General features: G+C 45.6%; 1 protein-coding gene across 3 annotated transcripts in view; it reads left to right on the top strand.

Annotated features, from left to right (window-relative positions):
• The window catches only part of LOC126090187 (sodium-dependent dopamine transporter), a 497,172-nt gene that overhangs the window by 343,778 nt on the left and 127,126 nt on the right, over positions 1 to 26,268 (top strand). For all 3 annotated transcript variants that reach the window (XM_049906970.1, XM_049906968.1, XM_049906969.1), the window contains exon 7: positions 5,854 to 5,988. In XM_049906970.1, the coding sequence (XP_049762927.1) occupies positions 5,854 to 5,988 (135 nt within the window). The remainder of the gene's footprint in view (positions 1 to 5,853; positions 5,989 to 26,268) is intronic.

Raw genomic sequence — 26,268 nt, 5'->3', positions numbered from 1 at the left:
ATACAGTTAATATTGTTTCACCTTATTCGTCATTTTCCATGTGCGTCATGTAACAGAGAAACAGTAATTAGTACAAGTACATTTGCAGTACAACAATCAAGTCGCCAGTGTGGCGAAATAAATAAAAAAAATTAAATTTATTTTTTTTTGTTTGAAAGAGGAAAAATTACGGACATGGAACTGTAACATCAGAAATATTGAAGGGCTTTTTTACGGACTGTATTGACCGGCTTGAATGCGGACAAATTCAGTGCTGCGTGAAATATGCCTGTAATATAATTTACCATTCCGATTAATTACATTTTTGAACTCTACGTCATTGTTGATTTATTCAGAGTTCTCACCTTAGACGTAAAATTCGTCCTTCTGCAACAGTATTAATTCATTAGTCGCCATCGATGTTCTTCTCTTTATTGACCGTGTGTATCTTCCTGAGTCGGCATCGGTTCACTTCACGAAGACGGTGGAAACCAAGGAATACAATACTACGTCGCTTTAAACAATTTTCGTGACACTTCGATACTTCTCACTATTTTTTATTCACAAGACAATAAGACTTGTTCGGCTCGTCGCACAAACCATAATTACTAACAAGATGGCTGCCTTTCCGCACACACCAAAAATTACGTCCATCCTCCACAAGGCAACAATCGAAAGTGTCTCTTAGCTCCTTCTTGGAGTATGAAACAAAAGAGAATCCAATGTGAACATTACAAAGATTATAATGTACATGCCTCTCAATTTAATCTTTGGCGCAGCCTTTAAGGTATTGTATGTCTCTGCGTCGGAATGTGTCATTACACCTGAGTCAACAGATGGGGACGTTTGCAAGACAACAACCATCTGCACGAACAGTTCGACGACGTTTGCAGCAGCATGGACTATCAGCTCGGAGACCATGGCTGCGGTTACCCTTGACGCTGCATCACAGACAGGAGCGCCTGCGATGGTGTACTCAACGACGAACCTGGGCGCACGAATGGAAAAACGTCATTTTTTCGGATGAATCCAGGTTCTGTTTACAGCATCATGATGATCCCATCTGTGTTTGGCGACATCGCGGTGAACGCACATTGGAAGCGTGTATTCGTCATCGCCATACTGGCGTATCGCCCGGCGTGATGGTATGTGGTGCCATTGGTTACACGTCTCGGTCTCCTCTTGTTCGCATTGACGGCACTTTGAACAGTGGTCGTTACATTTTAGATGTTTTACGACCCGTGGCTCTACCCTTCATTCGATCCCTGCTAAACCCTACATTTCAACAGGATAATGCACGACCGCATGTTGCAGGTCCTGTACGGACCTTTCTGGATACAGAAAAATGTCGACCGCTGCCCTGGCCAGCACATTCTCCAGATCTTTCACCAATTGAATAAGTCTGGTCAATGGTGGCCGAGCAACTGGCTCGTCACAATACGTGAGTCAGTACTCTTGATGAACTGTGGTATCGTGTTGAAGCTGCATGGGCAGCTGTACCCGTACACGCCATCCAAGCTCTGTTTTACTCAATGCCCAGGCGAATCAAGGCCGTTATTACGGCCAGAGGTGGTTGTTCTGGGTACTGATTTCTCAGGATCTATGCACCCAAATTGCGTGTAAATGTAATCACATGTCAGTTCTAGTATAATATATTTGTCCAATGAATACCCGTTTCTCATCTGCATTTCTTATTGCTGTAGCAATTTCAATGGCCAGTAGTGTATACAAATTTAACGCTCAAGGTATCTGAGAATTAAACTACAGGTTTAGGCATCGACAAGCTGGCAATGCAGGTACGGGGCAAGCCAACTAAAACAGACCGCACCAAATACACTCCTGGAAATGGAAAAAAGAACACATTGACACCGGTGTGTCAGACCCACCATACTTGCTCCGGACACTGCGAGAGGGCTGTACAAGCAATGATCACACGCACGGCACAGCGGACACACCAGGAACCGCGGTATTGGCCGTCGAATGGCGCTAGCTACGCAGCATTTGTGCACCGCCGCCGTCAGTGTCAGCCAGTTTGCCGTGGCATACGGAGCTCCATCGGAGTCATTAACACTGGTAGCATGCCGCGACAGCGTGGACGTGAACCGTATGTGCAGTTGACGGACTTTGAGCGAGGGCGTATAGTGGGCATGCGGGAGGCCGGGCGGACGTACCGCCGAATTGCTCAACACGTGGGGCGTGAGGTCTCCACAGTACATCGATGTTGTCGCCAGTGGTCGGCGGAAGGTGCACGTGCCCGTCGACCTGGGACCGGACCGCAGCGACGCACGGATGCACACCAAGACCGTAGGATCCTACGCAGTGCCGTAGGGGACCGCACCGCCACTTCCCAGCAAATTAGGGACACTGTTGCTCCTGGGGTATCGGCGAGGACCATTCGCAACCGTCTCCATGAAGCTGGGCTACGGTCCCGCACACCGTTAGGCCGTCTTCCGCTCACGCCCCAACATCATGCAGCCCGCCTCCAGTGGTGTCGCGACAGGCGTGAATGGAGGGACGAATGGAGACGTGTCGTCTTCAGCGATGAGAGTCGCTTCTGCCTTGGTGCCAATGATGGTCGTATGCGTGTTTGGCGCCGTGCAGGTGAGCGCCACAATCAGGACCGCATACGACCGAGGCACACAGGGCCAACACCCGGCATCATGGTGTGGGGAGCGATCTCCTACACTGGCCGTACACCACTGGTGATCGTCGAGGGGACACTGAATAGTGCACGGTACATCCAAACCGTCATCGAACCCATCGTTCTACCATTCCTAGACCGGCAAGGGAACTTGCTGTTCCAACAGGACAATGCACGTCCGCATGTATCCCGTGCCACCCAACGTGCTATAGAAGGTGTAAGTCAACTACCCTGGCCAGCAAGATCTCCGAATCTGTCCCCCATTGAGCATGTTTGGGACTGGATGAAGCGTCGTCTCACGCGGTCTGCACGTCCAGCACGAACGCTGGTCCAACTGAGGCGCCAGGTGGAAATGGCATGGCAAGCCGTTCCACAGGACTACATCCAGCATCTCTACGATCGTCTCCATGGGAGAATAGCAGCCTGCATTGCTGCGAAAGGTGGATATACACTGTACCAGTGCCGACATTGTGCATGCTCTGTTGCCTGTGTCTATGTGCCTGTGGTTCTGTCAGTGTGATCATGTGATGTATCTGACCCCAGGAATGTGTCAATAAAGTTTCCCCTTCCTGGGACAATGAATTCACGGTGTTCTTATTTCAATTTCCAGGAGTGTATATCCAGACGCGGCTGCAACCTGTGCGTCTGTGCACCTGTGCGCTAGAAGTCCGTCAGTCGGTACTCTGCTGTTGTGGCCAAAGGATAACTTGAATGTGCGGTGATTTAGACTTTCACAACGTTAGGACAGTCAAAAAGTGTATATACTTTCCGTCTATAGCGCAAGTCGTCGAACTATTAGAGCAGAGGTGAGATTTTGTGCTGAAAGAGCTTTCGAAGAGGATTTCAGCAACATAAAATCTTTGCAAACATTATTAAAAATTTTCAAGAAACTGGAGGTGTGAGGGATAAAATACGTCAATGAAAAAGAACAGGAAGCTGTGACAGAAATGAAAGAAGATGTCGCAACGAGGCAACCTAAATGAGCGAGTGATGTCTAACAGAGGAATGTTCTGCGAACATTGCATTCCAAACCATTTCATTTTTTCCATATTTCGCTTCATAACAGCTTAATGGCAATTACTTTCAATATCGGTTACTATCCTCCAAATGGTGTCTACGAAAACAGTAAATTGATGTGGTGTGTCTATGTAGGACTTTGTTAACAGATGAACATCGTTTACAAAGAAGGGGCAAACGAATCTTTGCAAAATGCACTACTGCTCAGACGAAAATCCAAGCTTGATGAGAGAAGTGGGTAAACGAGAACCTTTGTCTGTGGATGAATGGAACGCGTGTTCTATTCATGGCATGATTCGTCGCTGTTTTATTGATGGAACTCTAAAAACCACAACTATTTACTGTTTCAAAGTGGCGCACTATATGATCAAAAATATCGGGACATCTATTAATGGACATTAATATGAGCCGTGTCCACCTTTCGCCCTTATAACGGCTTGAACTCTGCTGGGTACACAAGTTTTATCTTCTGCATTGACGTCCTGGAATAGTGTTATCAACAAGGCCGCATACATCCGTACGGGAGACAATCTTATAAACAGGTATGCTGGATTTCAAGTAAACCTTGTCTTGAACCCGGCAGTGGCTGTCATTAAATTAAAAAGGAGAAACAAGAACCTCCAATGTGAAACTAAACGCAGCGCATTGCATTCAGCTCTTAGCCACACAGAGTCCGGCGGCACTGTCATTGCCCCCTGCGGATGCGCGTAAGACCTCTCTTCGAATCCCGACGGGGTCACTGTGAGCGCTACTTCCGTCCAACTCTGAGTACGTCCCCGTATATGCGTAATTTCTGCTTGTGGTTCCAGTTCGACGCCACTGTGAGAGTATCACCATCGCATCTTTCAACAGTGACAACAGCATCTACCTCCGTGTTTGGCAGATGTTTCGACGAAATATTGAGGGACTTGCACAATGTTACCGGGAAGAAAACCCGAGAAGTGTATTTGCACCATCAGATATGTTTATCTTGCTAAACTAGTACATAAAACATAAAAATTATAGCCGGGATAGGCAGAGTCATATCTTGTACAACAAAACAGAACTGTTCGATAAACAAACACAAATGATCCAGAGATTGTTTTAAATCTTGTAAATTGGATCACTTTGTTCTTCACTGTGATAATGTCACAGTAAGTCCTAGCTCTGTCTCGTACAACAGACAAGCACATAACGCCACCAACGTCGATGCAGAAACTTAAGTTGTTTATAAACACGTGCCTCGCATCCACTGCACGTTCTAGACATCGTGCCACCCCAAAAATTCGTACACATTTAAGACCGTTGGTTACTTGTCTGCCACGCGGGATTAGCCGAGCGGTGTAAGGCGCTGCAGTCATGGACTGTGCGGCTGGTCCCGGCGGAGGTTCGAGTCCTTCTTCGGGCATGGGTGTGTGTGTGTTTGTCCTTAGGATAATTTAGGTTAAGTAGTGTGTACGCCTAGGGACTGATGACCTTAGCAGTTAAGTCCCATACGATTTCACACACATTTGCACATTTTTTTTTGTTACTTATCTCAAATTAGTTAGTTAAGGATCCTCTACCGTCCGTGTAATTTTGATTCTAAATCTCTAAGACATCCTTAGTGGTCTTTCAGAAGGTTAAGTCATTTCATAAGATTGTATCTAAATAAAATCCTCATCCTCAATGTGCTCGTATATCCAAGAGACCCATCACCGCTAAATCCTTTGAATATGACTGGTAAACATTTCTGTGGCTCATGCGCAGTTTTTGCACAGGCTATATAACTGCTTGGGCGATGCTTGCAAAAAAAACACCACATTTCCAGTTTAGAACTGATGACGCTGTAGCAGTGTGTTTAATGGTTCAAATGGCTCTGAGCACTATGGGACTTAACATCTTAGGTCATCAGTCCCCTAGACTGGGAGCTACTTAAACCTAACTAACCTAAGGACATCACACACATCCATGCCCGAGGCAGGATTCGAACCTGCGACCGTAGCGGTCGCGCGGTTCCAGACTGTACCGCATAGAACCGCCCGGCTACTTCGGCCGGCTGTGTGTTTAATGTGCCGCACTTCCCATTATCGCCTTCTCCGTTTCTTATAAATGATCATACGAAGACAGTTTCACAGATGGTATTATTCGCTTGTGTTGACTGTCTCAGAAAGCGTTACGTGTGCGGACGGTAATACTGCCCTTCAACATGTCATTTCTAGGAAGTGAAACACCCGAAACATTGTTCTGCGTTGCAGGTGGTGTGGTTCACAGCGCTGTTCCCGTACGCCGTGCTGCTGATCCTGTTAGTGCGAGGCGTGACGCTGCCAGGATCAGCCGAGGGCATCCGCTACTACCTCAGCCCCAACTTCGCAGCTATCAGAAGCGCCGAGGTGAGTGCGATCTCTGGTCTCTGCTTCCAGCTGCACTACCCTCTACCATCTGGACTTACCAGCTATCACCTCAGTATCAACTTCGCAGCCATTAGCAACACCGAGGCGATTGCCAACTCTGACCTACCTTTCCATACACCCCAGCCACCTAAAAAAAAAAGTGTGTGAAATCTTATGGGACCATGCCCGAGGGAGGACTCGAACCTCCGCCGGGACCAGCCGCACAGTTCATGACTGCAGCGCCTTACGTACACACCACTACCTCAGTCCTAACTTCACAACTATCACAAGCATCACTATTCTGTATCTCCTGTGCTTACCCACTACATCAGCATCAATTTCGCAGCCATTAGAAACACCTAGATGATAGCCAGCTCTTAAATCTTCTTATACCACCTCAGCCCCAACTTCACAGCTCTACACTCCCCTTTCCATCATCGCTATGTTGTATCACTTGAGTTTACCTGCAACTAAGCCCCAGCTGCACAGTCAAGAGAAGTGCTGAGCTAAATGTCAGCTCAAACCTATCCATTCCAGCACCACTATTCTGGGATTACCAGCTACCATCTCTGTCCCAGCTTCACAACATCAGCAACACTATTCTGTATTACCTAGGTGTACTCGCTACCACTTTAGTTTCAACTTTGCAGCTGTCGGAATTGCCAAGGTGTGTTCTATCTCTGGCCTCCTTACCAGAACCACTACTGTGTATCGCCTGGGCTTAACCTGCTACCAACTTATCCGCAGCTTCGGAGCCATCCAGAGTGCTGACCACTCTTTACCGGCGGCGCTATTCTGTACCGACCAAGCTTATCCCACTACTACTTCAGTCTCAACTGCCCAGGCATCAGAAGCGGTGAAATTCTTGACAACAGGAATGCAAATTTTTAAAAATATCGATATATGTTGTGTAGGTAATTATTATGAATATCGATATTATTGTGATAAGAATGTGTATATATTAATATAAAGATTTTTTTCCCAACATAAGCGAGAGAAGTCTTGAGAGTGAAACACTTCTGATATGTGTTCTGTACATGAAATACACTCCTGGAAATGGAAAAAAGAACACATTGACACCGGTGTGTCAGACCCACCATACTTGCTCCGGACACTGCGAGAGGGCTGTACAAGCAATGATCACACGCACGGCACAGCGGACACACCAGGAACCGCGGTGTTGGCCGTCGAATGGCGCTAGCTGCGCAGCATTTGTGCACCGCCGCCGTCAGTGTCAGCCAGTTTGCCGTGGCATACGGAGCTCCATCGCAGTCTTTAACACTGGTAGCATGCCGCGACAGCGTGGACGTGAACCGTATGTGCAGTTGACGGACTTTGAGCGAGGGCGTATAGTGGGCATGCGGGAGGCCGGGTGGACGTACCGCCGAATTGCTCAACACGTGGGGCGTGAGGTCTCCACAGTACATCGATGTTGTCGCCAGTGGTCGGCGGAAGGTGCACGTGCCCGTCGACCTGGGACCGGACCGCAGCGACGCACGGATGCACGCCAAGACCGTAAGATCCTACGCAGTGCCGTAGGGGACCGCACCGCCACTTCCCAGCAAATTAGGGACACTGTTGCTCCTGGGGTATCGGCGAGGACCATTCGCAACCGTCTCCATGAAGCTGGGCTACGGTCCCGCACACCGTTAGGCCGTCTTCCGCTCACACCCCAACATCGTGCAGCCCGCCTCCAGTGGTGTCGCGACAGGCGTGAATGGAGGGACGAATGGAGACGTGTCGTCTTCAGCGATGAGAGTCGCTTCTGCCTTGGTGCCAATGATGGTCGTATGCGTGTTTGGCGCCGTGCAGGTGAGCGCCACAATCAGGACTGCATACGACCGAGGCACACAGGGCCAACACCCGGCATCATGGTGTGGGGAGCGATCTCCTACACTGGCCGTACGCCGCTGGTGATCGTCGAGGGGACACTGAATAGTGCACGGTACATCCAAACCGTCATCGAACCCATCGTTCTACCATTCCTAGACCGGCAAGGGAACCTGCTGTTCCAACAGGACAATGCATGTCCGCATGTATCCCGTGCCACCCAACGTGCTCTAGAAGGTGTAAGTCAACTACCCTGGCCAGCAAGATGTCCGGATCTGTCCCCCATTGAGCATGTTTGGGACTGGATGAAGCGTCGTCTCACGCGGTCTGCACGTCCAGCACGAACGCTGGTCCAACTGAGGCGCCAGGTGGAAATGGCATGGCAAGCCGTTCCACAGGACTACATCCAGCATCTCTACGATCGTCTCCATGGGAGAATAGCAGCCTGCATTGCTGCGAAAGGTGGATATACACTGTACTAGTGCCGACATTGTGCATGCTCTGTTGCCTGTGTCTATGTGCCTGTGGTTCTGTCAGTGTGATCATGTGATGTATCTGACCCCAGGAATGTGTCAATAAAGTTTCCCCTTCCTGGGACAATGAATTCACGGTGTTCTTATTTAATTTCCAGGAGTGTATTTTACTTACCACAAACCTTTCAGACAACAAAAGTCCATTTTCCAGCAATGCAGTATTGTGTGTGAATTTTGTACCGAGTTTACGTTACTTTGACAGTGAGTCTATCTTTCCTTGATCCAGGCACTCAGAGTAAGGAGAGCGCACATTCTGTCTCATAGTTAGGAGCGGGGAGACGCAATTTGCACCATTCACATGCAGTGCTGTCACCAAACGTGTTTGTTTTGCACCTCGTACCTATCATCTGCAATGGTAGAAATGACAAACGGAAGTAACAGATTTTCATGAACAGACAGTACAGATACATTCATATCAAATACGGTGCTCATTTACAAAACTGAATATGAAATTAAATTAAGCCTATTGTAAGACGTTTACTGTTAGATTGCAAAGATTGGTAGCTGGAGGATGGGAAAGAAATCTGTCGGTAAAAACTACAGTGCCTAAGAGTCAAGAAAAGACAGTTTTAAAAAATCATCTAATTTCTAGTACCGTTTAAGGAACATATCGATAATGAGGATATCGACGACGTAGGTACACTGGGGAATAATATCGATATTTTGACATATCGATATTTTATCAACGTCCCTTCATAACACCTCAGGGCTCTCCTTCTCTTCATTAATATTCTGCAACAAGTACTTGTTTCTGCCACAACGACAACAATGTTGCTCAGAACAGAAATCACTAACACAAATTATTTGAGAGGCATTTTAGTTATGACCATAGAAAACGGTAGGTCTGTGACAAATGGGCATTCCCTAGACATAAGTGGACCTATCTGAGGCAGTTGAAAAGATTTAATTAGACATTAGTTTTCTGCTTAGCGCAAGAGGAGAAGGTGAGTGAGTGGACGACCAGAGGTCCTCGGCCCCGATAGACACAGATCATTTATTTAAGTTTATTAAGAATGTGAATATTCTAAACATCTAATAAATCCCTGATTGTTCAGTAGGTCATTCCTAGAACATCCCGTTCGATCTAGAGAATGAAATAGGAATATGGAAAATCCTGTCGACATCCCGGTTATTAAAGACAGAATACAAGGTCAGTTGCTCAAGGTGACAAAGGAAATCGAAAAATAGGTATTAAACTTTGTCGGGGACCATCTATGCCTGCCTGAAATCCATACGTATTATAAAAATGGATATATGTTTGTATGTATGTATGTTCCACGTTTTGTCCTAAACCACTGGACCGATACAATCAACCCTAGTACAGATATCCCGTAATGTCAGGCAACATAAGCTGCGGGAATAATAACCACCTACCTGTCATACTTCAGGAGAAATCACTTCATAAACAATGAGATTAGTGAAAAACTGCCGCATCATGCATGACGTTGAATGTATTACTTCTGTGCTAATAACTGTGTTTGCAACACACTTCGCTTACAGTTTCCACATATGCCACTGAATGTACCTACACAAATACGCTGCCGGAAAAAAAAATTAGTAGGCCTGGAAAGATGACGTCGATTTTGATCCGATGACGGCATATGCCACCTGGGGCATAGTAAAAGTACAGATAATGGTTTCAACGTTGTCCGGCGTAGTAGCATAGCTACCAGAGCGCCATCTGTGTCGACATTTTAGGAGGGAAATCACACAGCCAGGCGACTCAATGTGGTCCAGAAATGTGGAGCAAGCAGGCAGCCACGTGGAACCTACTCGTGCATTGTGCAGCCAACAAAGCGAGTTTGAAATGGGGTTAAATTGCGCCTTCCAAAAGGGGCGGATGGTCCTTTCGGAGAATTGCCATACAAGTCGAACATGCTGCTCAGTTGTCGAACGACAATGGTATCAACAGTCACGTGAACGTTCTCATACCCGTAGACGAATTTCTGGACGCTCGCCAGGAACGTCGTATTCTACGGGCAGCAGTGACAGATCGTACAGCTGCCACAGCACAGATAAGAGGGCTTGCCAGCCCAGACGTGTCAACACGAATTGTTGCGAACGAGTTATTAGCAGTGGGGCTACGGGCACGGGCACCTCTAGCTTGTCTCCCACTCATGCCTCAGCAACGACGTGCACGGCCCGACTGGTCCCTTCAGAGGGTCACTTGGAAGATGGAATGGCGCGCCGTAGCCTTCACGGATGAAAGCACATTCTTCCTGCATGCAAGTGATGGTCGCTGGCGCTTATAACGTAGGTCTGGTGACCGCTGTCTCGTAGAGCGCATTCGTCTGAGACACACTGGCCCCCCACCTCAGGCATTATGGTCTATCGTTCACCTTCGATGTCTCTGGAAGAGATGCTAATCGGCGCTCGGTACGTACAGAATTTTGATACATTCATTCTTTTGCCGTTTCTGTAACAGGAAGGTGATGTTGTTCCAACAGGGTAACGCTCACCCACACAACGCCCGTGCAATACGTGCAGCAACTACCCTGACTAGCACGATATCCGGGTTTGTCTTCAATCGAGGGATATAACAGGACGAGATGTGACTCGTACGAATCGTCAACCAACACGGAGCTACGTGAACAGGTCGAGCAGGCGTGGCATAACGTGTCCCAGGACAATATTCGCCACATGTACGATCGACTGAATGCCAGAGTCAACGCCGGCAGCCCGTGTAGGCTGCACCACGTACTAATATAGGTGTTTCAGCATGGACCGATAACTCGTACCTCAGAACCGCTTATGCTGTTGATCTGTAATCATTTCATGTATTCCTTGTGCACTGTTGCAATTGAATAACTTGAATGCTTTGGAAACCTCTAAAAAGGTGTACTAATTTTTTCCGGCAGTGTATATTATTGTACTACTCATAGTCCAAGAGATATGACGTCATAAGCACTGAGACACGAGAAAAATGCCGTATAATACATGAAGATTTAATGCAGTTATTCTTAGGAAATTTGTGGTAAGGTCTTATGGGACTAAACTACTTATGTCATCGGTCCCTAAGCCTACACACTACTTAATCTAACTTAAACTAACTTACGCTATGGACACCACACACCCATGCCCGAGGGAGAACTCGAACCTCCGACGGGGAGAGCCGCACGGACCGTAACAAGGCGCGGCTACCGCGCACGGCAGATTATTCTTTACTACTGAGACACACCTAAAGACGAATTAACTTACAGAAATCCCTGACACTTGGCAGTGCTTTTAACAGCTTTGTCAAGCGAAGCACAAACGGCTGTAGGAAAAACGCGAGGGACTTCTACAGAGCTATGAAAAGAGATTGCCATAGAGACATTAATAAAATCGCGTTGTAGACACGCGAAGCAGCTGCGCCCGGCGTACAGAAATTGTCCAGACTCATCTTTCTTAGTATGGATACTGTAATTACACATTTGCACATTATGCAACTAAAAAACAAAGCGTTTGGCGTCATTGGCCGGAAGGCCCCTTGCGGATCAGGTGCAGCCGCCTTGGTGCATGTCTTATTACCGAAGACGCCACATTGGGCGACCTGTGGGCCGGATGGGGATGAAATGATAATGAAGGCAACACAACACCCTGTCGCTGAGCGGAGAAAAATCTCCGACCCAGCCGGGAATCGAACCCGGGTCCGTAGGATGGCAATCCGTCAAGCTGACCACATTTTTTTTTTTTTTTTTTTTGCATATTGTTCGTTGTTGATCGTTGTGTTTGGCCGTTGCGGACGTCACATGACATCCGGTCAAGTTCGTTTTTTGATCCTTCCACTCAGTTTTTTGTTACAGAGGCCAAACTGCTCCCTCACCGAACACGCTGAGCTAAAGTGGCGGCATCACTCAGCTATCGGGGCGGACATTATGCAACATTTTTGTGCGCAATACATGGAAACGAAGGTTTTTCAATACTTCACTACAAACACGGTTCATTTTTTTTGTTTTCCTTACTAATATAAATGTAACTGCGACCAGGACGATCGCGGCGCAGCAACGACGGAAGGCGTGGCGGGACCCGCGGAGAGGCCCGCGAACAACAACACGACGGAAGAGGACGGACACGACCAACGAAGGACAGAACGAATACAACAAGACCGAACAACAGAGTCACAAGGAAACAAACACGTCCACTCGTACACAAACCAGGAAGTGAGCAGTCTAGCGCAAAGCGAGATTAGACTGCTGGCTGAGCATTTTTTTTTTTTTTTCTTTATTGTGGGAGGGCTGTCAGCGGCACAATCCGCTCTTCAGCCGAGTGACACAACTAAAACAAGAATAAAATGATACATACATAAGGAGATAAAAAAGGGAACATAAAACAGAGTAAGGGGAGAAAATGTAGGTAAAAATACACTGACATGTAGACGTTCATGGGGGACAGTTCAAAAAGTCATCAGAAAGTTAAAAAACACAGTTGAGTCTTAAAACACAGAGAAGACACTGAATGCGCATGCACAGGTTAAAAGTTGGCCACAGTATTAAAAACACTCCGAAACAACAAACTTAAAACCCACTTGGAGCACACACGACGAAGAATAAAACTACCAGGTGGGACCTGCCGAGGGAAAAGTCAGAGAGGATGGAAAAGGAGGGGAGAGCATGGGGCAGCTGGGGAAGCGGCGGGATGAAGAGAGGAGGGGCAACCGTGGGTTAACGAAGAGGCAGGAGACACGTGGGGCGGGAGAGGAAAAGGGAAGACAGGACAGGAGGGAGCGCAGAGACACTGAAAGGAGGCACGAGAGATGGAGGGGGAGTAGGAGGGAAAGCCGCTCAGGAGGAGGGAGGGGGAGGAGAGGGAGCCCTGAGGAGGAGGCAGGAAGAGGGGGTTAGAGTTGGTAGGAAGGGTAGATGTCAGGGTGAAGTTCATCATCCTGAGGGGTAGATGGTGGAAGTTGTGTTGGGAAAGGAGACGGAGGGTGTGGAGATGGAGAGAGGGAGGGACACAACGGTAAAGGCGCGGCAACTGGTTGGGGGTGGAGAGGAAGGGAGACACCAGGGGGTGAGGGGGATCAAGGCGGCGGACAATATATAGTGTGGGGATGTGGTCAAGGAAAAGGAGAAGGTGGGGGAAGGGGATGAGGTCGTAGAGGATACGCGTGGGGGACGGAAAGCGGATGCGGAAGGCGAGGCGGAGTGCATGGTGTTCGAGGATTTGGTGGGCTTTATAGAACCGGGGAAGGGCGGAAATCCAAGCGACGCTGGCATAACAAAGGATGGGGCGGATCATTGATTTGTAGGTGTGAAGGATGGTGGAAGGATGCAGACCCCACGTCCGGCCGGACAGGAGTTTCATGAGGTGGAGACGGTTGTGAGCTTTGTTTTGGATGGTAAGGAGATGGGGAGTCCAGGTGAGGTGGCGGTCGAGTGTGAGGCCAAGGTATTTGAGGGTAGGAGTGAGGTGGATAGGACGGCCATAAATGGTGAGGTAGAAATCATGGAGGCGGAAGGAGCGGGTGGTGCGGCCTATGATTATCGCCTGGGTCTTGGAGGGATTAACACAGAGGAACCACTGGTTGCACCAAGCGGTGAATTGGTCAAGGTGGGTTTGGAGGGTACGTTGGGACCGTTGAAGGGTAGGATAAAGGGCTAGGAAGGCGGTGTCATCAGCGAACTGGAGAAGATGAACAGGAGTGGGAGGTTTGGGCATATCAGCAGTGTACAGGAGATAGAGGAGAGGGTAAAGGACAGAACCTTGGGGCACGGCGGCAGAGTGGTAGAAAGTACGGGAGTTGGAATTGTGGATAGTAAAATAGGAGGGATGATGGGAGAGGAAGGAAGCAACGAGACGGACGAAGTTGATGGGGAGAGCATAGGTCTGGAGTTTGCTGGCTGAGCGAGAGGCCGGAGCTTAAGTACGCTATCGGGGTCGCTGCTATTGGCCGCTGGGACCACGTGTTCCACTGTGGCGCCCCCACACTAAAAGCGGGCCAGGCGCGATGGTGTAGAGACCTCCATGGGTCTTCGACGTCCATAACGTCTGGCGCGGATTCAAATTCCGCGGCGCTCGGTACCAGAATAAACTGGCGAAATGAATACTCAGACAATGCAGGTTTGTTAGCTAGAACATTACTACAACGGTAAACAACGTAAATCAGACTGACCGACAGCAGTTTTCAGTTTTGTCCAAAGTACAAGTCCAACGTGGCAACCACAGCGCCCCTTCATTCATAATGAAATGCTGCGTGCTGAAGGAAGCACACGAAGAGGTGCCATAATATTTGAGTAGTATTTAACTTTATGTGTAAGGATTTTTCAGCACTAGTGGTCGCAAAACTATCCCATCGACTGCCACGTGACTCGCTAGGACTGGCTCTCCCCAGGGCCGTTTCGTAAGCCCTTAGTGTAGCACGTCAGTTATTTGTGACTGACATCAATATTCTGCCGTAGGGAACTTCGGACAAATTGACGTAAATATCACAGACATGTAATCTGCCACATTTATTAGAATATTACTTACACGTGAAACGCTGATTTTAACAGTTTGGAATCCTTGCTCAACCTCATTGTTGGCAAGAGAGCACTCACAGTATTTGCTATGCCAGTTCACGGACCAGGTTCAAGCTTCCAAAACTATTAGACTATTGTCTAATAGTGTCTTTCACGATGTCAGTCATGTAAGCCTAACGCGGCAATTCTAGGAAAGCATCCCATTACAACACAATGAAAGTCGCTTATGACTACATGTCATATTAGTTGTATTTACTGTTCTAAGATCGAGAGAAGGGTAAAATGCAAACATATCTACTTCTTTCAAGGCTACGAACAAGTTTCAGACTATATGCCAAACGTCCCAGGATGATCTATTTCCATAACTCGTGTAGCCATCGCAGAGCATCTATCTGATGTGGCCTAGCACGAAAATACTGATGTCAGTTACATATGACTGATACGACATTCAAAAGGGTTAAACATTCCATTTACTGTCATGAGTGACCTAGACCGCTGTTGCTTCTAACTTCCCATTTAAGAAAGTTGTATGACTTCACCTCTAGATTCACTCATAAAGAAGGAAATCACCAGCAAGATAGTTACTCATAACCTGAGTGAGAATTCTGGAATAATATAACTCATCACAATAATTTTATTTTACATCTACGGCGCCTGGTTAACAAAGACGGAACACACGAATCCATATAATAGTCAATAGCACTAGCCAAAATGGGAGTATTTCGACTAAGAGCCATAATATAATGCAGTCCCTCAAATTCGCAGCAAAAAAGTGTTATTGTGTCAGATACTGGGAAGACGTCACAATGTAAAATCAATAATTAAATCATCAGAGTAACAATATCAGCAAAAATTTACAAGCGTCTTACATGCGGAACTAGTCAGGGGACGTCAAATACCTAAACTGTTATCCAACTGATTTTTCTCAGAAATTGTATAAGTGATGTATGACTTTTTAGCATCGTTCATTATATATGAAATAAATAAAATCAGTTGCATAAATAAGCTTGAATCGCCACAATGATATACGAGGGGCGTTTCTGTGCAAAGTCCGAGAGATGGCACCATCGGCGCGTATCGAGGTCATATTTAGTTAGTAGCATCTTTGGAAAGAACGCACACCAAGATTCAGCCATATTGGTCTATTTCTTTGAGTTTGGCAGTTTGGCATTCGTGTGAATCAAGGAAATCGAGTGATTGTCAAAAAAATGGACGAAAAAGAATTTCGTGTGGTGATTAAACATTATTTTATGAAAGGCAAACGCCTCAGGAGACTAAACAGAAGCACCTTCGATTAGAACAGTTTATAGGTGGTTTCAAAAATTTCAGTGTGGCCGTATGGGCACAAGTGATGCTGAACGTTCTGGACGCCCTGTGGAGGTTACGGCTCCAGAAATCATTGATAAAATCCATGATATGGTGATGGATGACAGAAGAGTTAAGATGCGTGAGATTACTAGTGCTGTGGGCATCTCGAATGAAAGGGTACATAATATTTTGCGTAAACATTTGGACATGAAAAAGCTATGCGCAAAATGGGCCGCGATTGCTCACGCTTGACCAAAAACGGAATTGTGTGAAGTGTTGCAAGGAGTGTTTTCAGCTGTTCAGGAAAAATCCGCAGGACTTTAAGCGTCATTTCGTCACTGTGGATGAAACATGGATCCATTACTATATTCCTGAGACCAAACATCAATCTAAATAATGGATTACCAAAGGAGAACCTACACCAAATAAGGCGAAGACAATTCCTTCGGCTGGAAAGGTTATGGCGACTGTCTTTTGGGATTCGCAAGGGATAATCCTCATCGACTATCTGGAAAAGGGTAAAACTATTACAGGTGTATATTATTCATCGTTATTGGACCGTTTGAAAACCGAGCTGCAAGAAAAACGCCTGCGATAGGACCGCAAAAAAGTCATTTTCCATCACGACACTGCACCAGCACACACCTCAGCAGTTGTGGTCGCAAAATTAATGGAAATAGGATTCCAACTCGTTTCACATCCCCCCTGTTCTCCACACTTGGCTCCCTCGGACTACTATTTGTTTCCCAATTTGAAGAAATGGCTGGCGGGCCAAAGATTTTATTCAAACGAGGAGGCGATTGCAGCAATTAATAGCTGTTTTGCAGATTTGGACAATTCCTATTATTTGGAAGGGATCAACAAATTAGAAAAGCGTTGGACGAAGTGCATAAGCGTAAAAGGAGACTATGCTGAAAAATAAAAAATGTTTACCGCAAGCACGTAAGTAGGTTTTATTTTTGCACGGACTTTTCAAGCGCCCCTCGTATATACTGATGGACTAGCGTGTGGATGCATAGTTGTAACGTTACAGCCGTATCAAACAAATTTGGGGGGACGCTTTAGACAGACTTCTGGGAATCGGACTAAATTGTCTTAAGAAAGACTCAAAAAATGAATATTTTGTAGATTACTAGTACAACGTACACATTTATGCTATCCGAACTGTTTTTATCGCAGTGCCAGATGTTACACTTATTGCTAGTTATCGTCCGTGAGAAGGGACTGATACCAGACTGCAAAAGAACTGGTTTTGCACCTTATTCAGATGTATTTCTTTTTTTTTTTTAATTATATTTCTTCTCTTACCTTGATCATCATGATGCTCGACAGTGCTGACCGAATGAACAGTGAAATCTGGAGTGCTGAAAGTAAAATTACTGACTGTGGAACATTCTCGAATAAACACAGTGTTAATGCGGTACATCAACACGTAATGCGGTGGTATGTGTTATTTATTTCACGGACCTAAAAGCCACCAACAACATACAGTTCGTGAAAATGGCGTCATTATTTACTCGTGAATAAAACGATTATGCCCCGATCTTTAAAAAAAATAACGCCGTTCGTCCGTGCTACAATAGACAGTTGCTCGTCAGAGATAAAACGACGCGATTTTCCGGTGCTTTAAAGATACTGCAAAAGCTCCGGACCCTGGGGGGGGGGGGCAGAAGGGAAATGGCACTTCAGACTTACTCCGTTGTTTTGAAGCCAGAGTAGGCAGGGACCTGCTTCCCCAGATCAGGTAAGAAACCGTGATCTGGGCTGCTACCATCTTAAATTGCGCAAAACATTAGTAAACCACTGTTTACGATTGGTTCCCGTTCATTATTTCTGTTGTGTGCAAGAAACAACTGTTTTGAATCCTAAAAATTGCAGCGCTTACATGAATAACGTAATTTAAGGAAGGCAATTTCGAACGTTTCTCTGTTCTTCAATGCGTACTTACGCTAGTAAGACGATGCATTTTGCCTCGTTAGTTCAATCTATTTTTTGTTGATTTTTTTCGAATAACCAAGAAGAGAAGGTCGTTATGGGAAAAGGGTGCTTTCGTAATGCATTTTATTCCACTTTTATTGTTTTTGTATCGATAACAAACAAAGCTAGAACTCCGAAACAAATGCTTGTTTGCTTCCTGGTACAGCTACTTCTTCATCACATTTTCAGCTTTCAACTCGTATGTACAACATTTTTAATGTTCATGTTTGCAAAAAAAAGAAAAAAACTTCCTGCATGTTCTTTGCTAGCTCATAAACATGCGCAGTGAGGAAGGAAGCAAGGCAGGCTGCCGTATCTTGTACATGTCAACAAAGTGAAAATTTGTTGACATGTCAAAGAAACATAAGAGGTATACTTCGATGCAAAATATAGAGTTCCTGTTTTATTAGACTGTCAGTGCATCAGCTTCACTGTAGTTTACACGTCTCCTCACTTCGAAATCTTACCTATGATGTGGTGTGTGGCCAATAAAGCAGTTTATTGGGTAAAAAAACGATACAATTTTTTAAACATGTTCTAGCATTGGCAGCATTATAATTGTTACTAAGAGAGTGCGTGAAACGCTTAAGACCCCGTAAAATGGATGTTTTGCTTTAACTTGTATGTAAGTCATTTTTTAAGTAATGGTAGCTTAGCCAGTGTAAAATGTAGACCTACCTTTCCGATATTAGCCTATTTGCTTCTTTCCCTGGAAAATTTATCGCCAATAACTGTTAATTTTTCAGGAATAACCGAACATATCACCAATGGACACGTCAATTTTGATCACGTGCTTCATTTTCCTTCTGAATTTCATTCGGTTGTTTCCAAAGTATGTAAGCATATATCACGTTTTGTGTTGTTGTTGTTGTGGTCTTCAGTCCTGAGACTGGTTTGATGCAGCTCTCCATGCTACTCTATCCTGTGCAAGTTTCTTCATCTCTCAGCACCTACATCCTTCTGAATCTGCTTAGTGTATTCATCTCTTGGTCTCCCTCTACGATTTTTACCCTCCACGCTGCCCTCCAATTCTAAATTTGTGATCCCTTGATGCCTCAGAACATGTCCTACCAACCGGTCCCTTCTTCTCGCCAAGTTGTGCCACAAACTCCTCTTCTCCCCAATTCTATTCAATACCTCCTCATTAGTTATGTGATCCACCCATCTAATCTTCAGCATTCTTCTGTAGCACCACATTTCGAAAGCTTCTATTCTATTCCTGTCCAAACTATTTATCGTCCATGTTTCACTTCCATACATGGCTACACTCCATACAAATACTCTCAGAAACGACTTCCTGACACTTAAATCTATACTCGATGTTAACAAATTTCTCTTCTTCAGAAACGCTTTCCTTGCCATTGCCAGTCTACATTTTATATCTTCTCTACTTCGACCATCATCAGTTATTTTGCTCCCCAAATAGCAAAACTCCTTTACTACTTTAAGTGTCTCATTTCCTAATCTAATTCCCTCAGCATCACCCGACTTAATTCGACTACATTCCATTATCCTCGTTTAGCTTTTGTTGATGTTTATCTTATATCCTCCTTTCAAGACACTGTCCATTCCGTTCAACTGATCTTCCAAGTCCTTTGCTGTCTCTGACAGAATTACAATGTCACCGGTCAACCTCAAAGTTTTTATTTCTTCTCAATGGATTTTAATACCTACTCCGAATTTTTCTTTTGTTTCCTCTACTGCTTGCTCAATATACAGATTGAATAACATCGTGGAGAGGCTACAACCCTGTCTCACTCCCTTCCCAACCACTGCTTCCCTTTCATGTGCCTCGACACTTATAACTGCCATCTGGTTTCTGTACAAATTGTAAATAGCCTTTCGCTCCCTGTATTTTACCCTTGCCACCTTTAGAATTTGAAAGAGAATATTCCAGTCAACATTGTCAAAAGCTTTCTCTAAGTCTACAAATGCTAGAAACGTAGATTTGTCTTTCCTTAATCTTTCTTCTAAGATAAGTCGTAAGGTCAGTATTGCTTCAAGTGTTCCAATATTTCTACGGAATCCAAACTGATCTTCCCCGAGGTCAACTTCTACCAGTTTTTGCATTCGTCTGTAAAGAATTTGTATTAGTATTTTGCAGCTGTGACTTGTTAAACTGATATTTCGGTAATTTTCACATCTGTCAACACCTGCTTTCTTTGGGATTGGAATTATTATATTCTTCTTGAAGTCTGAGGGAATTTCGCCTGTCTCATACATCTTGCTCACCAGATGATAGAGTTTTGTCAGGACTGGCTCTCTCAAGGCCGCCAGTAGTTATAATGGAATGTTGTCTACTCCCGGGGCCTTGTTTCGACTTAGGTCTTTCAGTGCTCTGTCAAACTCTTCACGCAGTATCGTATCTCCCATTTCATCTTCATCTACATTCTCTTCCATTCCCATAATATTGTCCTCAAGTACAGCGCCCTTGTATAGACCCTCTATATACTCCTTCCACCTTTCTGCTTTCCCTTCTTTGGTTAGAACTGGGTTTCCATCTGAGCTCTTGATATTCATACAAGTGGTTCTCTTTTCTCCAAAAGTCTCTTTAATTTTCCTGAAGGCAGTATCTATCTTACCCCTAGTGAGATGAGCCTCTACACCCTTCCATTTGTCCTCTAGGCATCCCTGCTTAGCCATTTTGCACTTCCTGTCGATCTCATTTTTGAGACGTTTGTATTCCTTTTTGCCTTCTTCATTTTTGCCTGCATCATTTTGTGATATACCAATAATTAGTTAGTATCGTGTTCCATGTATCATTTGCACATAAATCGTAATGATGTGCCTGCATGTTGAATACTTATTACTTTCGTTTTTGTTTTTTAATAAAAGTAAGACGGAAGGTAATAATTCCTACCCATCACCATTTACATCTTACAGCAATAGATAGTGATGAGGAATAGGAGATGTCAAAAAGCAACGTTTTCAGTTTTGTTTCAAATTTTACTTTGCTCTCTGTCACGTATTTTATATTAATGGGAAAGCAATCAAAACCTTTGGTTACAGAATTGTAAACCCCTGTTTGTGGTACAGACAACAGTTATGTTGCGTGATGAATATCAGTTTTTTCTTCCGGTATTGTAATTATGTACATTATTGTTCCTATTAAAGGGTAGCGGATTATTTACAACAAACTTAAAAAATGGTTCAAATGGCTCTGAGCACTATGGGACTTAACTTCTAAGGTCATCAGTCCCCTAGAACTTAGAACTACTTAAACCTAACTAACCTAAGGACACCACACACATCCATGCCCGAGGCAGGATTCGAACCTGCGACCGTAGCGGTCTGGCGGTTCTAGACTGTAGCGCCTTTAACCGCTTGGCCACTCCGGCCGGCTACAACAAACTTCATGAGGGAATTGCTATACTGGGAAGCGGATGGATTGCTACTCACACATCGAGCAGCAGACAGGCACTACGAAAAGAGTGTTTACGTAAGTTTTCAGCCAAAGACTTCAGAAAGGACGCAAAGCACACACACACACATTCATACAATCATACACACAAAACTCACACACACGTAACCGCTGTCCCTGGCTGTTCTTGCTAGAACTTGTTAAAAGAGGGAGGAAATGTGAAAAATGAATAATTATAGGCGGAAGGAATAAAGGGCACGAGATGCTGCACCAATAATCAGCACGTTTATGGAGCCGTGTGTTGAGCGGGGACAAGATCGTTGATACAGCTTGGCTCGGATGTCGGAGCGTTTGTAGACTGGAAGGCAATAAAGAGAGGAAAGAAGAGAATGGATGGAAACTTTCTACAGTAAAGCAAATCTAAAGTCAAATGACAGAAATAAAAGTACTACAATAAAAGTAAACAGCGCAACCATAATTCATGTAAACAAAATAAAATATTGCTTGAACGGCTCCACTTACGAAAGAAATGTGAATCCTTTAAATTTTATGTTATATCGGATCGATTAGTACACCCGTAAACGACGCAAGCTGATATCTATGATGAAACATCCTTGTCTCCACACAATAAAAGCACCAAACACGGTCGAAAAAGGGCACGGGCACGCCAGAGTGACGTCACGGAGAAGTATCGCCGCGATGAGCCAAGGAGGTGTGAATGCGGTGAACATAATCTTTTGGACTATATGAGATGATGGACGTCAGTTTCAGGATTGTGACATAATGATAACTTCCTTCTTTTATTACTTCCATGTTCCGGTCTCCTTCAAACGTAATCTGAAACACAGATAACCATGTCTCTAGCTATCGGTACCGCCGATTTGCTAAATCAGTGTAAACGCTCTAAAAGACGGAAGTATTTTGTTGAAAAATAACGCCTAGTAGACAATATAAAAGAAATAGATTATGCTAATTTGAACCATTCTACATTGACCGACAAAAAATCGAAACACCAAAGAATTACGAATGTAGAGTAATGAAATTTCGGGAACACATTTGCCTAGAGAACGTATTTAACTTACTGACAATACAAGATCACAGGTTAATGTAAGCGGGAGATAAGCCATTACAAATATGAAATTCTGGTTCATTAACAACCGGTTGTAACTGCCATAACTTTGAATGCAAGCACGCAAACGCGTATGCATCATGTTGTACAGATGCTGGATGTCGGTTTGTGGGATAGAATTCCATGTCTGTTGCACTTGGTCGGCCAATAAAGACATGGTTAACGCTGATTGCGGACGACGCTAGAATTGTCGTCCAACCATGACTCATATGTGCTCCATTGAAGGCACATCTGGTGATCGAGCAGGCCAAAGCAACATGTCAACAGTCTGTAGAGGATGTTAGGCTACAATTGCGGTACATGGGCGACTGTTATCCTGTTGGAAAACACCCCCTGGGAAGCTGTTTCTGAATGGTGGCACAACAAGTCGAATCACCAGATTGACGTACAAATCTGCAGTCAGGTTGTGTTGGATAACCACGAGAGTGCTTCTACCGTCAGACGAAATCGCACCCCTGACCATAACTCCAGGTGTAGGTCCACTGTGTCCAGCATGCAGACAGGTTGGTTCAAAATGGCTCTGAGCACTATGGGACTTAACATCTTAGGTCATCAGTCCCCTAGAACTTAGAACTACTTAAACCTAACCAACCTAAGGACATCACACACATCCATGCCCGAGGCAGGATTCGAACCTGCGACCGTAGCAGTCCCGCGGTTCCGGACTGCAGCGCCTAGAACCGCACGGCCACCGCGGCGCAGACAGCTTGGTTGCAGGCCCTCAACTGGTCTCCTGCTAACCAACGACGACATCATTGGCATCAAGGCAGATTCAGCTTTCATCAGCAAACACAACAGACGTCCGCCCTGCCCTTTAGTGAGCTCTCCTTGACACAACTAAATTCGCAAATGGCAATAGTTTCGGTTCAGTGAAATGTACGCTACAGGCCCTCTTATCTCGGAGATGTCCATGAAGTAACAGTTCTTTGTGTCAATGTGGTGCCAACTGCTGCTCAAATTGCTGCGGCAGATGCAGTACGATGCTCCAGAGCCATACGCCGAACACTATGGTCTTCCATATTGGTAGTGCCAGGGGACGTCCGGAGCCCAGTCATCTTGCGACCGTACATCCTAGTGACCACCGCTGCCAGCAGTCATGTACAGTGACTCCATTCCTGCTAAGTCTTTCTGCAACATCGCAGGAGGAACTTCCAGCATCTTGTAGCCGTATTACACGGCCCCATTCAAACTTAGTGAGGTGCTGATAATGACACCTTCTTGACTATTATCAGTTCACAAAATTCAATCTCAAAAGCACCTAATGCTCACGACTATACAGTGTGTATTTAAAGAAAACCTAATTTGCATCCTCTTATACGACTGGCAGACACACGCTTACCAACTTTCGTTTATGTCGCACAACTCCTCCTTGGTGTTGCGATGTTTTTCTTCCCACAGACTATGAAGGAAATGGCAGTCACAGCACTAACCACTGCTGTTATGGTATAAACAGAAGAAATATGTGAAATGAACATTTTAGAGTCCACCAAACAACGATACAGAAATGTATACCAAACGTATTTGATGTAGACTGTGTAACAAGTGTGGCATTCTATGTAAGAAGTATAGTGTATTCCGCATTTCGCTAACATTCAGAATCAACCTGAAACAGCCATCTGAAGCTGGTATGACGTTCTTGCATACATTTTGCGCTAAGACCGAAAATGTACACTACTGGCCATTAAAATTGCTACATCAAGAAGAAATGCAGATGATAAACGGGTATTCATTGGACAAATATATTATACTAGAACTGACATGTGATTACATTTTCACGCAATTTGGGTGCGTAGATCCTGAGAAGTCAGTACCCAGAACAACCACCTCTGGCAGTAATAACGGCCTTGATACGCCTGGGCATTGAGTCAAACAGAGCTTGGATGGCGTGTACAGGTACAGCTGCCCATGCAGCCTCAACACGATACCACAGTTCATCAAGAGTACTGACTGGCGTATTGTGACGAGCCAGTTGCTCGGCCACCATTGACCAGAAGTTTTCAATTGGTGAGAGATCTGGAGAATGTGCTGGCCAGGGCAGCAGTCGAACATTATCTGCATCCAGAAAAGCCCGTACAGGACCTGCAACATGCGGTCGTGCATTATCCTGCTGAAATGTAGGGTTTAGCAGGGATCGAATGAAGGGTAGAGCCACGGGTCGTAACACATCTGAAATGTAACGTCCACTGTTCAAAGTGCCGTCAACGCGAACAAGAGGTGACCGAGACGCGTAATGAATGGCACCCCATACCATCAAATGGTTCAAATAGCTCTGAGCACTCGGGACTTAACATCTATGGTCATCAGTCACCTAGAACTTAGAACTACTTAAACCTAACTAACCTAAGGACATCACACAACACCCAGTCATCACGAGGCAGAGAAAATCCCTGACCCCGCCGGGAATCGAACCCGGGAACCCGGCCGTGGGAAGCGAGAACGCTACCGCACGACCACGAGCTGCGGACCCCATACCATCACGCCGGGTGATATGTCAGTATGGCGATGACGAATACACGCTTCCAATGTGCGTTCACAACGATGTCGCCAAACACGGATGCGACCACCATGTTACTGTAAACAGAACCTGGATTCATCCGAAAAAATAACGTTTTGCCATTCGTGCACCCTGGTTCGTCGTTGAGTACACCATCGCAGGCGCTCCTGTCTGTGATGCAGCGTCAAGGGTAACCGCAGCCATGGTCTCCGAGCGGATAGTCCATGCTGCTGCAAACGTCGTCGAACTGTTCGTCTGTTGACTCAGAGATCGAGACGTGGCTGCACGATCCGTTACAGCCATGCGGATAAGATGCCTGTCATCTCGACTGCTAGTGATACGAGGCCGTTGGGATCCAGCACGGCGTTCCGTATTACCCTCCTGAACCCTCCGATTCCATTTTCTGCTAACAGTCATTGGATCTCGACCAACGCGAGTAGCAACGTCGCGATAGGATAAACCGCAGTCGCGATAGCCTACAATCCGACCTTTATCAAAGTCGGAAACGTGATGGTTCAAATGGCTCTGAGCACAATGGGACTCAACTGCTTTGGTCATAAGTCCCCTAGAACTTAGAACTACTTAAACCTAACTAAACTAAGGACATCACACACATCCATGCCCGAGGCAGGATTCGAACCTGCGACCGTAGCGGTCGTGCGGTTCCAGACTGTAGCGCCTTTAACCGCTCGACCACTCCGGCCGGCTCGGAAACGTGATGGTACGCATTTCTCCTCCTTACACGAGGCATCACAACAACGTTTCATCAGGCAACTCCTGTCACCTGCTGTTTGTGCATGAGAAATCGGTTGGAAACTTTCCTCATGTCAGCACGTTGTAGGTGTCGTCACCGGCGCCAACCTTGTGTGAATGCCCTGAAAAGCTAATCATTTGCATATCACAGCATCTCCTTCCTGTCGGTTAAATTTCGCCTTTGTAGCACGTCATCTTCGTGGTATATATATATAAAATGTGGGTCCAGATCATCACACAAGAATTCTAAACTGCATCAGGATCGAATGCAAGTACTATGTCTGTAAGGTGGGAGGAAAGAAAATTTGGATTGCATGGTCGAGCGGCTGCTCATACGCCACACAGCATGCCGGTAATTGCCAAACGACGCCTCGTTTGGTGTAACATTGGACGATTGAACAGAGGAAAAACGTTGTGTGGAGTGACGAATCACGGTACACAATGTGGCGATCGGA

The sequence above is a fragment of the Schistocerca cancellata genome, chromosome 1 (assembly GCF_023864275.1).
Source record: "Schistocerca cancellata isolate TAMUIC-IGC-003103 chromosome 1, iqSchCanc2.1, whole genome shotgun sequence".
NCBI classification, from domain to species: Eukaryota; Metazoa; Arthropoda; class Insecta; order Orthoptera; family Acrididae; genus Schistocerca; species Schistocerca cancellata.
Note: the sequence above shows the minus strand (reverse complement) of the source record. Positions and strands in the feature narration are given on the sequence as shown.